The sequence below is a fragment of the Macaca mulatta genome, chromosome 19 (assembly GCF_049350105.2).
Source record: "Macaca mulatta isolate MMU2019108-1 chromosome 19, T2T-MMU8v2.0, whole genome shotgun sequence".
Taxonomy (NCBI): domain Eukaryota; kingdom Metazoa; phylum Chordata; class Mammalia; order Primates; family Cercopithecidae; genus Macaca; species Macaca mulatta.
In genome coordinates this window covers 61,764,425-61,782,331 of record NC_133424.1, presented here as the reverse complement: position 1 = coordinate 61,782,331, position 17,907 = coordinate 61,764,425, and the positions used below count along the sequence as shown (strand labels likewise).

The following is a 17,907-nucleotide window of genomic DNA, read 5'->3' as shown; positions in this document are numbered from 1 at the left end:
AGAGGTGGAGGTTGCAGTGAGCCGAGATCATGCCACTGCACTCCAGCCTGGCGACAGAGCGAGACTCCGCCTCAAAAAAAAAAAAAAAAAAAAAAAGAAAGAAAGAAAGAAAGAAAGAAAGAAAAGGCTTTATTTTGGCTCACAGTTATGCAGGCTGTCCAGGAAGCATGGAGCTGGCATCTGCTCCTGGTGAGGCCTCAGGAAGCCTCCAATCATGGAGGAAAGGGTAGTGGGAGCAGGCCTGGCACATGGAGAGTGGGAGCAAGAGAAGAAAGACAAAGGTCCCAGACTCTTTTTAAACACCCAGATCTTTTTGTTGTTTTTTTTCTTTGGAGATGGGGTCTCGCTCTGTCGCCCAGGCTAGAGTGCAGTGGCACGATCTCGGCTCACTGCAACCTCCCCTTCCCGAGATCAAGCGAATCTCCTGCCTCAGCCTCCTGAATAGCTGGGATTACAGGCCCGCGCCCCCATGCCCAGCTAATTTTTGTATTTTTAGTAGAGATGGGGTTTCACCATGTTGGTCAGACTGGTTTCGAACTCCTGACCTCAGGTGATCCACCTGCCTTGGCCTCTCAAAGTGCCGGGATTACAGTTGTGGGCCACTGCGCCTGGCCAGTTTTGTTGTTTTTGAGACAAAAGTCTCACTGTCTCCCAAGCTGGAGTACAGTTCCATGATCTCAGCTCACTGTAGCCTCCGCCTTCTGGGTTCAAGTGATTCTCCTGCCTCAGCCTCCCAAGTGTCTGGGATTACAAGCACGCGCCTCCACATCTGGCAAATTTTTATTTTTTTTTGTTTTTGTTTGAGAGAGAGTTTTGCTCTTGTCGCCCAGGCTGGAGTGCAGTGGCGAGATCTTGGCTCACTGCAAGCTCCACCTCCCGGGTTCAAGCGATTCTCTTGCTTTAGCCTCCCAAGTACCTGGGATTACAGGCACACCTCACCACGCCTGGCTAATTTTTTGTATGTTTAGTTAGTAGAGGTAGGGTATTGCCATGTTGGGCAGGCCGATCTTGAACTCCTGACCTCAGGTGATCCGCCTGCCTTGGCCTCTCAAAGTGCTGGGATTACAGGCGTGAGCCACTGTGCCTGGCCCTAATTTTTGTATTTTTAGCAGAGACAGGGTTTCACCGTGTTGGCCAGGCTGGTCTTGAACTCCAGACGTCCAGTAATCCGCCCATCTAGGCCTCCCAAAATGTTGTGATTACAGGTGTGAGCCACTGCGCCTGGCCTAAACAACCAGATCTTGCATGAACTGAGTGAGAAGTCACTCATTATCAAGGAGATAGTGCAAAGCTATTCATGAGGCGTTCGCCTCCATGATCCAATACCTCCCACCAGGCCTCACCTCCAACACTGGAGATGGCATTTCAACATGAGATTTGGAAGGGACAGATGTCTGAACTGTATCAGCACATCTGTTCATGTGCTCTCGCTGTGCCTATTTGGGGATAGTTTTTCTAGCTGTTGTGTTAGACCCAGGGGAGCCACAGACAGCATGATGGAGGGGGAAGGAGGCCTGGATGGGATGGGTCCCGGGAGGATCCGTGGTGTTTGAGAGCTTCTTTATGGACATTTGTGTTTGGGTGCTCCTGAGACGGCTCTCAATCTTCAGTGTGTTTGTCACCTTTCATGTTCCAGCAGCTCAGTGAGGCACCTGGAGGGAGAGAAGGGGTAGTGAACACAGGGGCGGTGGCTGTGGCCTGAATCTGCTTCTCCATTGATCCTTCCAGGTTTCTAGTCACATCCAAGTTTTGGCCCGAAGGAAATCGAGGGAAATCCAGTCCAAGTTGAAGGTAGGGACCAAAGCAGACATCCTGAGAGGGGGACAGAGACTGGGGGTGGGGGACCAAGACCCAGAAAGAGAGGGACAGAGACTGGGGGTGGGAGACAGAGACTTAGAGGGGGGAGGACCGAGAGCCAGAGAGAAAGGGACAGAGACCCAGGGAGAGGGGGACAGAGAGTTGGGGGAGGGGACCGAGACCCAGAGAAAGAGGGACAGAAACCCAGAGACAGAGGGGGACAGAGACCTCAGGTGAGGGACCTCTGTGGACAGGGCGGGGGGTGCAGTCATCCAGGTGGGGAGTCAGTGGCCCATAAAGGGAGATGCCTAGGGATGGTGGTGTGGTTGCTGAGACCCTGGGCAGGGAGCGATAGCATGGAGAGGGCTGAAGGTTTTTGCTCAGGGCAGTGGGAAGGATGAGCCATCGGTCCCCTCCCTTCACCACTGTTCCTGTCCCCCTTGCTTCCCTCTGCTCCCGTCCCTCCTTTCCCTCTTCCTGGTGGTCTCATTTCTTCCCCAGTCTTGTGCTGTGAAAGCCTCCTCTTCATCTCCGCTGGTTGGTTTTCCTATTTCCTGGCCTTCGTGTGATCTGCCTACTCTTTGTGCCCAGAAATCTTCATTCCCTGGTGGAGATTCCTCATTCATTTCCTTTTCCTCATCCTTTGGATTTCCTGGTTCCTCTTGGCCAGAGACCCTCATTTTCTTCCTCCTTCTGGGTGTGCGGGGTTTTTCTGTCTCTTTTTCTGGACTTGGGGACAGTCGCTTCCTGTTTTTGTTTTTTTTTTTTTTTTTTGTATCCAGCAACTTTCCTTTTCTTTCTCTCTAGGTCTGAAACCCTTCCCTTCTGGTCTGTTCTCGACCTTCTCTGTTCCCTGTTTGTTCTGTCTGGATTAGGAAACATTCACCTCATCTTCCCGCTGGCTCTGAAATTCTCATTTCCTGTCTCCTGGACATCTGGGAACCTTCTGGCTTTCCTTGTTCTAGAAACCCCCATCACTGTCTTTCTGGGCAGGGAGCCCCTTTTCCCCTCCAGGGCTGGCCACTTCCACTTCCTGTTCTGCATCCATCCCTTGGCACTGCTCAGCTCAGGGTGGCAGGGCTGTGCGGGCGGGTAGGGCAGGGAGATGGGGGAGTCCGGGCCGTACTTCCTAAGTCATGTTTTCTTTCCTCCTTTGGCACCCTCCCCCACCCCCACGGGCAGGCCCTGAATGTGGTAAGTCCCCTTGCCCATCCTCCCACCCACGCTCACTCCAGACTAGTGCCCCGTCCCTGAGGAGGGGCAGAGGGCTGTGGTGAGAGGTTCAACCCTCCCCCAACCCAACCCTTTGCCATTTTGTTTTCCATTTTTTCTTTTTCTTGGAGACAGGGTCTTGCTCTGTCGCCCAAGCTGGAATGCAGGGGTGTGATCTCCACTCACTGCAACCTCTGCCTCCTGGGTTCCAGTGATTCTTGTGCCCCAGCTTCCCTAGAAGCTGGGATTATGGGTGTGCGCCACCACACCTGGCTAATTTTTGTATTTTTAGTAGAGACAGGGTTTCACCATGTTGGCCAGCCTGATATTGAACTCCTGACCTCAAGTGATCTGTCCGCCTCAGGCTACCAGAGTGCTGGGATTACAGGCGTGTGCCACCACGCCCGGCCACCAACCCTTTGCCTTGACTCCCCACCTCTGTACCTCCCCATCTTTGCCCCACCCTGGCACCACCCCCCTCTTGCCATGTTGACTGGGATGCTGCTCTCACATGAACTTCCGCCTCTTCCTCTAGGACCAGGTTTCCAAAGACAAGGCTTTCCAGACAATGGCTACCATGTCCTCTGCCCAGCTCATCTCCGCGCCTTCCCTGCAGGCCAAACTGGGTCCCACCGGTCCTCAGGTGGTCCAGGTTGGGGATTGTGGGACTTGGGGGCAAAGGGGGATGGATGGGGCTGCAACTGTCCACAGGGGACTGACCAGCCATTTTTCTTTGTGTCCTATCCAGGCCTCTGAGCTTTTCCAGTTTTGGTCTGGGGGATCTGGGCCCCCCTGGAATGTTCCAGAGTGAGTACTATGTGTCCTGGCTCAGCACCTGCCCCCCACCCTCACACCCCCACAGAGACCTTTCTCACTCCACCTTCTAGCTCCCATCTCCCCTCTTTTATTTATTTATTTATTTATTTATTTATTTATTTATTTATTGACACGGAGTCTTGCTCTGTCGCCCAGGCTGGAGTACAGTGGTATGATCTCAGCTCACTGCAACCTCCGCCTCCTGGGTTCAAGCAGTTCTTCTGCCTCAGCCTCCTGAGTAGCTGGGACTACAGGTGCCTGCCTCCATGCACGGCTAATTTTTGTATTTTTAGTAGAGATGGGGTTTCACCATGTTGGCCAGGCTGGTCTTGAACTCCTGACCTCGTGATCCACCCGCCTCAGCCTCCTAAAGTGCTGGGATTACAGGCGTGAGCCACCATGCCCAGCCTCTATTAGGTGGTTCTTGGACCTGAGGGTAGAACAGAGGTTATAATTAATCTTCTCTTAGATTCAGAAGGAAGAAAATGTTTCCCAGAGGTAAGTGGGAGTGTCCTTTTCAGTTCTGAGAGAGCCTTGAGGTGACAGGATATGTTTCTAGCCTATAAGAATAGAAATGGGGCCGGGCGCAGTGGCTCAAGCCTGTAATCCCAGCACTTTGGGAGGCCGAGACGGGTGGATCACGAGGTCAGGAGATCGAGACCATCCTGGCTAACACAGTGAAACCCTGTCTCTACTAAAAAAAATACAAAAAACTAGCCGGGCAAGGTGGCGGATGCCTGTAGTCCCAGCTACTCTGGAGGCTGAGGCAGGAGAATGGCGTGAACCTGGGAGGCGGAGCTTGCAGTGAGCTGAGATCCGGCCACTGCACTCCAGCCTGGGCGACAGAGCGAGACTCCGTCTCAAAAAAAAAAAAAAAGGAATAGAAATGGGCCCCAGAAAATGATGAGAAGTGCTTTTTTTTTTTTTTTCTTTTTTATACAGGATATTCCTCTGTTGCCCAGGCTGGGGTGTGGTGGCACAATCATGACTCACTGCAGCCTCAGCCTGCTAGGTTCAAGCAATCCTCCTGCCTCAGCCTCCTGACTTGCTGAGACTACATGCGTGTGCCACCACGCCTGGCTAATTTTTTGATTTTTTGTAGAGATGGTGGTCTTGCTGTGTTGCCCAGGCTGGTCTCGAACTCCTGGGCTCAAGTGATCCCACTCCCTGGACCTCCCAAAGTGCTGGGATTACAGGCGTGAGCCACCGTGGCGGGCTGGGGGTGCATTTTTCAGCCCAGAGAAGAACTGATGGATCCAGGCTAGGCATTGATTGGCTAGTGTGGCTGCAGGATGGTGAGGCAGGAGTGTTGACAGTATTGCCAGAGAAAGAGTGCAGTGAGGGCCGGGCGCGGTGGCTCACGCCTGTAATCCCAGCACTTTGGGAGGCTGAGGCGGGTGGATCACGAGGTCAGGAGATCGAGACCATTCTGGCCAACATGGTGAAACCCCATCTCTACTGAAAACACCAAAAAAAAAAAACCACACAAAAAAATTAGCTGGGTGTGGTGGCAGGCACCTGTAGTCCCAGCTACTCAAGAGGGTGAGGCAGGAGAATCGCTTGAACCCGGGAGGCGGAGGTTGCAGTGAGCCGAGATTGTGCCACTGCACTCCAGCCTGGGCAACAGAGCAAGACTCCATCTCAAAAAATAAGTAAATAAATAAATAAAGAGTGCAATGACAGGCTGTGGGATCTAGACTGGAAGAGAAGGAAGGTCACTAGGGAACCACTGCTGAATGGGGACATGGGAAGCATCAGATAAAGTACCTGGGGGCCGAGGGTTTTGCAGGGGAGGGTGCTGAGCTGGAGGGTGGGGAGTTGGGCAGGCACTGCACTGACGCTGGGGTTTCCACTTTTATGGAGCTGTTAGTCAAATGGGGGAAATGAGTGTTAAATAATCACCTGCATAAACAGAAAATTGAAGAATGTGTAAGGTGCTGTGAAGAACCACAGCAGGTTCTGGGGTGGAGGAGAAAGTTCTAGGGGTTTCTCTGAGAAGATAACATTGAAGCCTGGGTAGGACTTAGTCAGGTGAAGAATGGGAGTGGGAGGCCCAGCATGGTGGCCCACGTCTGTAATCCCAGCACTTTGGGAGGCCAAGGAGGGCGGATCACTTGAGGTCAGGAGTTCGAGACCAGCTTGGCCAACATGGTAAAACCCCATCTCTACTGAAAATGCAAAAAATAGCCGGGCATGGTGATGCACTCCTGTAGTCCCAGCTACTCTGGAGGCTGAGGCAGGAGAATCGCTTGAACCTGGGAGGCAGAGGTTGCAGTGAGCTGAGATCGTGCCACTGCACTCCAGCCTGGGCAACAGAGTGAGACTATCTCAAAGGAAAAAAAAAAAAAAAAAAAAAGAATGGGAGTAGGAATATATTAGGCAGAGGCAATAGCACATGACAAGGTCCCGAGGTAGGAGATCTTGCTGGGTTCCAGGAATCTAGAGGAGGCCAGTCCAGTATTTGTTGAGTGCCTACTAAGTGCCTGATACTGTGCTTGGTTTGGGGGCACAGCAGTAAGACAGGTGAAATCCCTGCCTTCACGGAGCTTCATTTAGTGCTGGGAAGAGACTGACAATAAACGTATAAACAGAGGATTAGTAAGAAAAGGAGGCCGGGCGCGGTGGCTCATGCCTGTAATCCAGCACTTTGGGAGGCTGAGGCGGGTGGATCACTTGAGGTCAGGAGTTCGAGACCAGCCTGACCAACATAGTGAAACCCCGTCTCCACTAAAAAAATACAAAATTAGCTGGGTGTGGTGGCACAGCCTGTAATCTCAGCTACTTGGGAGGCTGAGGCAGGAGAATCGCCTGAATGCAGGAGGCGGAGGTTGTGGTGAACCGAGATCACATCATTGCACTCCAGCCTGGGCAACAAGAACAAAACTCTGTCTCAAAAAAAAAAAAAAGGAAAGAAAAGAAAAGGAATAAATATGAAAAATTGAGCAGAGGCCGGGCGCAGTGGTCGCTCAAGCCTGTAATCCCAGCACTTTGGGAGGCCGAGATGGGTGGATCACGAGGTCAGGAGATTGAGACCATCCTGGCTAACACGGTGAAACCCCGTCTCTACTAAAAAATACAAAAAAAACTAGCCGGGGCGAGGTGGCAGGCGCTTGTAGTCCCAGCTACTCGGGAGGCTGAGGCAGGAGAATGGCGTAAACCCAGGAGGTGGAGCGTGCAGTGAGCTGAGATCCGGCCATTGCACTCCAGCCTGGGCGACAGAGTGAGACTCAGTCTCAAAAAAAAAGAAAAATAGAGCAGACTGTATTAGGTCTATTTTAGACAAGGGACAGAAAAGGCCTATCTGAAGAGGTGGCTTTGATGATTAGAGATTATGTCAATGGGCAGAGTATTGAAGTTTAGATTTTAGAATTGGGATGACAAGGTCTAGGGCAGAACCCATGGGAGTCAGGGTCTGGAGGTCCCTGGAGTTTGTCATCTGATCTTGGTCTTTTGACCGTTGACATCTTTTCTGACCTTTGACCCCCATATCCTATCTCCCTGACCTCTGACTTATTTTTTGAGGCAGAGTCTCACTCTGTGACCCAGGCTGGAGAGTGCAGTAGTGAGATATCGGCTCACTAACCTCCGCCTCCTAGAGTAGAATCAAGTGATTCTCCTGCCTCAGCCTCCTGAGTAGCTGGGATTACTACCACCACACCTGGCTAATTTTTGTGTTTTTAGTAGAGACAGGGTTTCGCCATGTTGACCAGGCTGGTCTCAAACTCCTGACCTCAGGTGATCTGCCCACCTTAGCCTCCCATGACCTCTGACTTTTCTTCTCTTTCTTCCATCTTCCCTTTCTTCTCCTTCCTCCTCCTCCTTCTTCTCTTCTTCCTTTTCCTTCTCTCTTTCTTTCCCTCCCTCCCTCTCTCTTTCTTCCTTTCTTTCCCTCCTCCTCCTCCTTTCTTCCTCCTCTTTTCTTTCTTCTCCTCTTTCTCCCCCTCCTCCTCCTCCCTCCCCCTCCCCATTTATCTCTCCTTCTCCCTCTCCTTCCTTCTTTTTCTTTATAAAATAGAGATGGGAGGCCGGGCACAGTGGCTCACGCCTATAATGCCAGCACTTTGGGAGGCCGAGATGGGTGGATCATCTGAGGTCGGGAGTTCAAGACCAGCCTGACCAACATGGAGAAACCCTGTCTCTACTAAAAATACAAAATTAGCCAGGCGTGGTGGTGCATGCCTGTAATCCCAGCTACTCGGGAGGCTGAGGCAGGAGAATAGCTTGAACCCAGGAGGTGGAGGTTGTGGTGAGCCGAGATCACGCCATTGCACTCCAGCCTGGGCAACAACAGCGAAACTCCATCTTAAAAAAAAAAAAAAATCAGAGAGGGGGTCTTGCTGTGTTGCCCAGGCTGGTCTCAAACTCCTGGGCTCAAGCGATCCTCCTGCCTTGGCCTCCCAAAGTGCTGGGAATACAGTGCGCCTGGTCTGACCTCTGACATCTAAGTCCCTTCACCACTATCTCTTGGGCTACTAGGGCTGTGACTGATACTATAGCCACTAGCCCATGCAGCTATTTAAATTAAAATTAAATAAAATTAAAGATTCTGTTTCTCAGGTACATGAGCCACACTAGTGCTCAGTGGCCACGAGGTGTGTGGTCAGTAGCCACATGTGGGCACTGGGAACCGTATTGGATGGTGCAGATTTCCATCGAATAGAACATTTCCATCACTGGAAAGTTCTATTGGCCAGTGCTGCCTCCCCACCCCGACTTTGGCCTCATGTCCCATCTCCTGACTGTTGGTGATTTTCTTCCCACCCTCCCAACCCCTCAGCCTCTTCTTCCTCCAAATTCCTCGTCTTCTGTGTCTTCTCCCCACCTTCCAAGGCTTGGTTTCTCTTCTCTCCTCTTTCTTTATTTTTCTTGACATGGAGTCCTGCTCTGTCATCCAGGAGTATAATGGCGCTATCTTGGCTCACCGCAACCCCTGCCTCCCGGGTTCAAGCAATTCTCCTGGCCCAGCCCCCTAAGTAGCTGGGATTACAGGTGTTGGCCACCACACCCGGCTAATTTTTGTGTTTTTAGTAGAGATGGGGTTTCATCGTGTTGGCCAGGCTGGTCTCGAACTCCTGACCTCAAGTGATCTGCCCGCCTCAACCTCCTGAAGTGCTGGGATTACAGGTGTGAGCCACCATGCCCGGCCGGTTTCTCTTCTCTTTCTGACATTTTGTGAGAGATACCAAAATGTCATCATCAAGAGCCTGAGATACCGGGCTGAGACTGACCTGGGTTCAAGTCCCAGCTCTGCTGCATCTCAGCTGTGTGACTTTGGGCAGGTCTATTGACCCCTCGATACCTGTTTCCTCATTTGTGTAGTGAATAGAGCAGTCATTCTACCTACCTCACGCACTGTGAGGCTTCAATGAGATTGTGCACAAAATGCACAGGGTCTGGCTTGTTGTGGCCTCTCAGTAAACATTTGCTGGTGACATTAGCATCTTTCTACCTGGCTAACCCCTGGCTTCCTTTTTCCCTCAGTGTGAAGCCATTCTCACAGACACCGTTCTCCTTGTCACTGACTCCCCCATCTACTGACCTCCCAGGTAAGAGCCTGCGCTCCACCCTCCCTCATCTCCCTTCTCTCTCTTCGACCCCTGCTGCCTTTTCTTCAACCTTCCATCAATTGAGGGATACATTGTGGTGTGTTTTTTTTTTTTTGAGATGAAGTCTCGCTCTGTCGCCAGGCTGAGTGCAATGGCGCGATCTCAGCTCACTGCAACCTCCGCCTCGTGGGTTCAAGTGATTCTCCTACCTCAGCCTCCTGAGTGGCTGGAATTACAGGCGCCCACCACCACGCCTGGCTAATTTTTGTAGTTTTAGTAGAGATCAGGTTTCACTGTGTTGGCCAGGATGGTCTCAATCTTTTGATGTCGTGATCCACCCGCCTCAGCCTTCTAAAGTGCTGGGATTACAGGCATGAGCCACTGCGCCAGACCAATTGGAGGATACATTCTTACTGAAGCCCAGCTTTGAGGCAGGGTGTGTGTGTTGGAGGCGGGGGAGCAGGGAGGGGCTGGAGAGCTGAGTGGTGGAACTGGTGATGGTTAGGAGATTTTGGTCTTTGTAGCCACACACACTGGGTTTGTGTTCTGCCACTTACTAGCTTATGAGACATTGGGGAGGTGTGTTAGTCAAGATTCCTTCAGCTGCAAGTGACAGAAATCCAAATCAAGCCAGCTGAAGCAACATTTTAAAAAAGAGGCCAGTGCAGTGGCTCATGCCTGTAATCCCAGCACTTTGGGAGGCCAAGGCAGGTGGATCACCTGAGGTCAGGAGTTCGAGACCAGCCTGGCCAACATGGTGAAACCCCCACCTCTACTAAAAAATACAAAAATTAGCCAGGCGTGGTGGCATGCGCCGGTAATCCCAGCTACTCAGTAGGCTGAGGCAGGAGAATCACTTGAACCTGGGAGGTGGAGGTTGCAGTGAGCTGAGATGGCACCATTGCACTCCAGACTGGGCAACAGAGCAAGACTCTGTCTCAAAAAATAAAAAAATAAAAACATAAAATATAATAAGAAAAATTTATTGATTTATTGGTTCCAGTAACTGATAGTTCAGAATTATGGCTTCAGGCATGGCTGGATCCAGAGGCTCAAGTGATGGTGTCAGGCATTACTTTGATCTGCTTTCCACTGTGATGGCTTCATTCCCAGGCAGGCTCAGCTACTTGGCAGCAAAGATGGCTTCTGGAAGTCCATGCTGATATGGCCCTGAGAACTCACATCAGTGAAAGAGGGAGTCCCTTAGTTTCCATAGATTTATCAATTAGGAATACTTTTGGCTGCAAGTAACAGAAGACCCAAATTAAAAGTGCCTTAAATAGTAAAAGCATTCATGTTATGAATCCATACCACAAAAAGCCTGGACGTGGGCTGTTGCCGTGTGGGCTTAGCAATATGAGGACTGGCATCTCCGTAGTTCCTCTCACACCTGTCTTATTGTCCCAAGATGGCTGTTGCAATTCCAGGGATCATGTCTGTGTTGGTCCATTTGCATTGCTGGAAAGGAATGCCTGAGACTGGGTGATTTATAAAGAAAAGAGGTTTCTTTGGTTCACAATTCTGCAGGCTGTACAGGAAGCATGTTGCCAGCCTATGCTTCTGGTGAGGGCCTCAGGAAGTTTAGGATTATGGTAGAAGGGGAAGGGGAGCCACCATGTCAATTGGTGAGAGGGAGCAAGCGAGCGAAGCCAGACTTCTTTTAACAGCCAGCTCACATCAACTCAAAGAGTGAGAACTCACTTGTTACTATGGGAAAGGCACCAAGACATTCATGAGGGATCCACCCCCATGACCCAGGCACTTCCCATTAGGCCCCACCTCCAACCTTGGGAATTACACTTTTTTTTGAGATGGAGTCTCAACTCTGTCCCCCCGTCTGGAGTGCAGTGGCACAGTCTCGGCTCACTGCAACCCCTGCCTCCTGGATTCAAGTGATTCTCCTGCCTCAGCCTCCTGAGTAGCTAGGATTACAAGCACGTGCCACCACGCCCAGCTAATACTTTGTATTTTTAGTAGAGACAGGGTTTCACCGTGTTAGCCAGGATGGTCTCGATCTCCTGACCTTGTGATCCGCCCGCCTTGGCCTCCCAAAGTGCTGGGATTACAGGCATGAGTCACCACGCCCAGCTGGGGATCACATTTCAACATGAGATTTGGAGAGGACAAATATCCAAACCATATCAATGTCCCAAGCAGGACTTGGCCAGGGCCAAAAGCTTTCTCCTCCCAAAGTTCTGTCTTTTTCATTCAGGAAGAAACTCCTTCCCAGAAGCCCCCCAGCAGATTTCCCCTAACGTCTCATTGGCTAGGACTGTGTCATATGGCCACTTCTAACTGCAAGGGAGGCTGGGAAAGTGAGTATTTAGCTTTTTCAGTTTCTAAGTGGAGGCAGGCAAGAGACAACAGTACCTGATATATTCAATATATGTTAGCAATTTGTATTGTTCTTTCCTCTCTCTCTCTAGGGTACGAGCCCCCCCAAGCCCTCTCACCCCTGCCCCCACCTGCCCCATCGCCCCCAGCCTGGCAGGCTCGGGCCCTGGGCACTGCCCGGTTGCAGCTGGTAGAGTTCTCAGCATTTGTGGAACCGCCGGATGCAGTTGATTCTGTGAGTGAAATTTTGGTATAGTCACTGAGGGATTTTGAAATATCGAGGGTGATAGGGAGGGAAGGTATAAAGTCATGGTTTTCAAACTTTAGCATGTATCAGAATCATCTGGAGGGCTTCTTAAAGCAGAGATTACTGGGCCCCATCCCCAGAATTTCTGATTTGCTAGATATGATGTGGGGCTTAAGAATTTGCGTTTCTAATAAGCTACCACGTGCACTGATGCAGCTGGTTTGGGGACCGTACTTTGAGAACTACTAGCATAAAGGAACTGGAAGGTCATGGGGTGACAGGTTGGGAAGGTCAGAAAAACTCAGGATATCATTCATTCATTCATCAAATGTGTTTGAGTTTCTACTGTTCACTAGGCTTTGTGATGCATATTAGGAACTTTGAAAAGATCTTATTTCTGTGCTTGAGCCTCTCCTGGGTTAGGATGGAATGGGCCGGCTGTTAGAAGAAACAGCTCCTAACTCTTAGGGGCTGAATGCCAGATAAGTTGCATGTAACATTTCAATGTAGGTTCAGCAGGAGCCTTGGACTCAAGTGATTTGGGGATCCAGGCTCCTTCCATTTTGTGGCTCTGCCATTTTCTAAGGCTTCAGAATCTGCTGATGGAGACTCTGCATCTGGCCAGCAGATGGAGGAAGGGAGAGAGTCAAGATTGTGCAGGAAGTTTTAGGAATCTGGCTTGGATGTGTCAACTGTCAGGCCTGGTCATATCCCATTGGCCAGAACTTAGTCACGTGGACACATCTAACTGCCAAGCAGCCTGGGAAATGTAGTTTCACACTGTGTAAAGGAACCAGGATTTGTGAACACGTAGCAGTCTCTGCCACACCATATAAACATCAATCAAAACATCAACCATAAGACCTCTGGAGGGCCGGGCGCGGTGGCTCACGCCTGTAATCCCAGCACTTTGGGAGGCCGAGGCGGGCGGATCACAAGGTCAGGAGATCGAGACCACAGTGAAACCTCGTCTCTACTAAAAATACAAAAAATTAGCCGGGCGCGGTTGTGGGCGCCTGTAGTCCCAGCTACTCGGGAGGCTGAGGCAGGAGAATGGCGTGAACCCGGGAGGCGGAGCTTGCAGTGAGCCGAGATCGCGCCACTGCACTCCAGCCTGGGCTGGGCGACAGAGCGAGACTCCGTCTCAAAAAAAAAAAAAAAAGACCTCTGGATTCCCATTAATTCAGTCTTCCATCCATTGAACATTTATGAGCACCTGCTCTATATAGGACCAGGCGTAGGGGGTGTGAGCTTTGCTCTGGGGGTGCTGGGGAGCTATGGGAGGGCTATGACCAGGGGAGGGGCAGGAGCAGGTCTGGTGCCACGTGAGGGATGAACTGGAGAGGCGAGGTTGGAGGCTGGGGTGAGGGCAGGAGGCCTGTGCTGCGGCTGAGGCAGTGAAGATGGAGTTGGGGGATGTGGCAGGGAGTTGGGGACTGTGGGACTGCAGGGGCTGCAGGAGACAGGAGTGGGGACGACGGGTGGGAGTCAGGCCCAGTGCTGGGTGGACAGCGTGGAACAGCTGGCCAGAGCTGTGGGGATGGTGACGGCATTTGGTGGGCTCAGGCAGCACGGGCTGGAGATCCAGCCCATCTCTGACTTCTCACCCACGGCCAACCCTCCTCAGTACCAGAGACACCTGTTTGTGCACATCAGCCAGCACTGCCCCAGCCCCGGAGCGCCGCCGCTCGAGAGCGTGGACGTCCGGCAGATCTACGACAAATTCCCCGAGAAAAAGGGTGGCCTCCGAGAGCTGTATGATCGTGGCCCCCCCCATGCCTTCTTCCTGGTCAAGTTCTGGGTGAGTTGTCGCAGCAAAACCAAAAGTGCTCACAAATCCTGTGGTGTCCCAGCAAAGGCCTCTGGCCCTAAGAGAGATGGTCGCAGGCCCTGCCAGGTCAGCCTGGGACGTACCGGTCAGTCCTCATGGCTTGGAGTGTCAGCCCTCTTTGCGACAAGGAACACCCAGGAGGCCAGTCCCCAGGGTGGGGGTGCCTGGGCCTCGCTGGATATTGCCACATGTAACTAATATGGCGAGTTACCTGGCCGTGTAACTAATGGGGTCCTGGGCATGGGCTTGCCACATTCCAGGCTTCCCTGTGCCCCACCTGACTGCACCAAGCCTTGCTGCTAAGGAACAGCCCCCTCCCCTTTGCCAGTGGACTTGTGGAGGCTCTGTTCTCTAAAGAGGGGAATGATGCTTTGCATCAGTTTCACCAGACCTTGTTGCTAGAGAATGTCTGGCTTTGAGGAAGTGATGGAAGGAGCCACGGAGTGGCTTTGTCAAGTCCTGTATTCATTTATTTGTTTATTTATTTTTGAGACAGAGTCTCACTGTCACCCAGGCTGGAGTGCAGTGACTGGATCTTGGCTCACTGCAACCTCTGCCTCCTGGATTCAAGTGATTCTCCTGCCTCAGCCTCCCCAGTAGCTTGGACTACAGGCACCCGCCACCACATCCGGCTAATTTTTGTATATTTAGTAGAGACGAGGTTTCACCATGTTGGCCAGGCTGGTCTTGAACTCCTGGCCTCAAATGATCCGCCCGCCTTGGCCTCCCAAAGTGCTGAGATTACAGGTGTGAGCCACCACGACTGGCCAAGTCCTGTATTTATGTAGCAATCATTTACTGAGCACTTCCTGTGTAGAGGCCTGGTGTCAGGTGCCATTTATATAACTGTGACTAAGAGGGCCCATCTTGCGTGTTTCTTAGGGCTACTTGGTCTAGTGTCCAGTACGATGACTAACACTACAGGGGTTCAATAAATGTGTTTTATTTTATGTTATTGTTTTTCTTTATTTATTTTTTTGAGATGGAGTTTTGCTCCCGTGGCCCAGGCTAGAGTACAATGGTGCGATCTTGGCACACTGCAACCTCTGCCTCCTGGGTTCAAGCGATTCTCCAGCCTCAGCCTCTCAAGTAGCTGGGATTACAGGCATGTGCCACCATGCCCAGCTAATTTTTGTATTTTTAGTAGAGACGGGGTTTTGTCATGTTGGCCTGGCTGGTCTTGAACTCCTGACCTCAAGTGATCCGCTCACCCCAGCCTCCCCAAGTGCTGGGATTACAGGCATGAGCCACTGCACCTGGCCTAATGTTTGTATTTTTAGTAGAGACAGGGTTTTACCATGTTGGCCAGTCTGGTCTCAAACTCCTGACCTCAAGTGATCCACCCGCCTTGGCCTCCCACAGTGCTGGGATTACAGGTGTGAGCCACAGCGCCTGGCCTGGGCTCAATAAATGTTGCCTAGATGTTTAGGGGGTGCTAGTTCTTATGGTAACAAAGGTGGTAGAGGGATCTAGTCTCTGAGAAGAAAGCCTGGCTAGGTGTGGTGGTTCACTTCTATCTTCCCAGCACTTTGCGAGGCTGAGGCGAGAGGATCGCCTGCGTTCAGGAGTTTGAGACCAGCCTGGGCAACACAGCAAGACCTCAACTCTACAAAAAATGAAAAAATTAGCTGGGTGTGGTGGTGCGCACCTGTGGTCCCAGCTTCTCTGGAGGCTGAGGCGGGAGGATCACTTAAGCCCGGGAGGTGGAGGCTGCAGTCAGCCAAGATTGTGCCACTACCCTCCAGCCTGGGTGACAGAATGAGACCCTGTCAAAAAAAAAAAAAAAAAAAGAAAGAAAGAAAGAGAAAGAAAGAAAGAAAGGCTACTGAGGGTCTGAACTTTATTGGCCTCTCTGGGAATGTTGCAGTTCTGGAGCTTGTGACTCATGGTTCTGGAGCTTTCTGCCGTGTGAAGCAGGGGTCTGAAACTGCTCTGGGGATGTGCAGCTGAGGGCTTAGACACTGCTGGGGCTTAAGACAGGCCTCATCAGGTCCCAGGACTGGAGAGCCACCCCCTTAGGAAGCCCAGCTGCTGACGGGTTCAGAGGAGCAGCTGGTAAGGTCTTTGGTTTTGCCACAGTGAGGGATGGAGCTGAGCCCCTGAGAAGACTGACCTGGCACAGTGTTAGCAACTAAAGTTAGGAAGAGGAAGAGGTACACCTCTCAAGGAGGCGACTCAGACCAAACCTGTGATGAGCTCTTAGGCTTCCTTAGGCCCCACTTGGCCTAGTGACACTTGGCCAGCTGTCTACGCACTTGGCCACTGGGGTTATGGAGGGAGTCTGACCTCTCAGATTCGGCCGAGGGGGAAGCGCTCTGAAGAGGAGTCAGGTCTCCGCAGGCTCTGTGAAGTCCCATTGCTAGGGAGTAGCAACTTGCCTTAGCAACCAGGGTAGAGGGGCTTAGAGGGAGGTGTTCATCTTGAACTGGTTGCTAAGCAGTAACTGCCTCCTTAGTAACCAGTCCCTTGGAAGGGGCTGAACTCTTGAGTTGCGGGCTTCAAGAGAAAAAGGTTGAATTGGCCGGGCATGGTGGCTCATGCCTGTAATCCCAGCACTTTGGGAGGCCGAGGCGGGTGGATCACCTGAGTTCCGGAGTTCGAGACCAACCTGGCCAACATGATGAAACCCCGTCTCTACTAAAAATACAAAAATTAGCCAGACATGGTGGCGTGTGCCTGTAATCCCAGCTACTTGGGAGGCTGAGGCAGGAGACTCGCTTGAATCCGGGAGGCGGAGGTTGCAGTGAGCCGAGATCGTGGCATTGCACTCCAGCCTGGGCAACAAGAGCAAGACTTCGTCTCAAAAAACAAAAAGGAAAGAAAAAAGGTTGAATTTGAATTCCAGGGTTCCTTTGGTTACTGGGGAGAGAGGGCCAAGACTGTTTTGGGGACCCAGACTTCCTCAACATGAATGGGTGGTGGATCTTCTCCAGAAACCAGCCCTTGGAGAACTTTGAAAGCCTGATGCGGTGGCTCAAACCTGTAATCCCAGCACTTTGGGAGGCCAGGGTGGGAGGATCGCTTGAGCCCAGGAGTTGGAGACCAGCCTGGGCAACATGGTGAAACCCTGTTTCTACAAAAAATACAAAATGTTAGCTGGGTGTGGTGGCATGCACCTGTGGTCCTGGCTACTCAGGAGGCTGAGGTGGGAGGATCACTTGAGCTCAGGAGGTCGAGGCTGCAGTGAGCTGTGATTGTACCACCACACTCCAGCCTGGGTGACGGAGCAAGATCCTGTCTCCAAAAAAAAAAGCACTGAGGAATCAAGCCGGGAATTGCAGGGGTAATGGGAAAACTAGGCTATGGGGCAGAGTCCCTGCTGTGGTTTTTTTTTTTTTTTTTTTTTTTTTTTTGAGATGAAGTTTCACTCTTGTTGCTCAGGCTGGAATGCAATGGCCCGATCTCTGCTCACCACAACCTCCGCCTCCTGGGTTCAAGTGATTCTCCTGCGTCCTGCGTCAGTGTCCCAGTAGCTGGGATTACAAGCATGCACCACCACACCCGGCTAATTTTGTATTTTTAGTAGAGACGGGGTTTCTCCATGTTAGTCAGGCTGGTCTTGAACTCCTGACCTCAGGTGATCCACCCACCTCAGCCTCCCAAAGCGCTGGGATTACAGGCGTGAGCCACCGCGCCCGGTAGTCTCCACTGTTTATAAGGGACGTCCCCTCTGACTCATCTGTGCCTTCCCATCTCCCAGGCGGACCTGAACTGGGGCCCAAGTGGCGAGGAGGCGGGGGCCGGTGGCAGCATCAGCAGTGGTGGCTTCTATGGAGTGAGCAGCCAGTATGAGAGCCTGGAACACATGACCCTCACCTGTTCCTCCAAGGTCTGCTCCTTTGGCAAGCAGGTGGTGGAGAAGGTGGAGGTGAGGCTGGAGGGGTGGAGCTCTGGGCGGGTGAGCGCCCAGCCACCCAGCACTTGGGGGTGCAGAATGGACCAGAAGCCATGATGGCTCAGGCATTTGGGGTGTGCGTGGAGGGAGTGGGTCCCAGCCTCTTTTGAGGGTTTAATGCATGCGTTGGGAGCTAATGTGGAGTCCGGAAGTCACAGGTAGGGATCATTCTGAGGGCTGACAGGTCATGTGTAGTATAGAGATTTAGAGTCACTGAGATTGAGAAGGG

At 51.8% G+C, this 17,907-nt stretch overlaps 1 protein-coding gene across 25 annotated transcripts in view; it reads left to right on the top strand.

The window, feature by feature from the left end:
* Nucleotides 1–17,907, top strand: part of TEAD2 (TEA domain transcription factor 2) — a 33,115-nt gene that overhangs the window by 3,960 nt on the left and 11,248 nt on the right. For 6 of the 25 annotated variants that reach the window (XM_077981002.1, XM_077981001.1, XM_015124556.3 and 3 more), the window contains exons 4-10: nucleotides 1,729–1,791; nucleotides 3,545–3,652; nucleotides 3,758–3,816; nucleotides 9,307–9,371; nucleotides 11,798–11,940; nucleotides 13,580–13,753; nucleotides 17,484–17,651. In XM_077981002.1, coding sequence (XP_077837128.1) covers nucleotides 1,729–1,791; nucleotides 3,545–3,652; nucleotides 3,758–3,816; nucleotides 9,307–9,371; nucleotides 11,798–11,940; nucleotides 13,580–13,753; nucleotides 17,484–17,651 — 780 coding nt within the window. Of the gene's footprint in view, nucleotides 1–1,728; nucleotides 1,804–2,979; nucleotides 2,992–3,544; nucleotides 3,662–3,757; nucleotides 3,817–9,306; nucleotides 9,372–11,797; nucleotides 11,941–13,579; nucleotides 13,754–17,483; nucleotides 17,652–17,907 lie in introns of all 25 variants that reach the window. The other 19 variants (XM_077980999.1, XM_077981008.1, XM_015124553.3 and 16 more) reach the window with 8 other exon arrangements.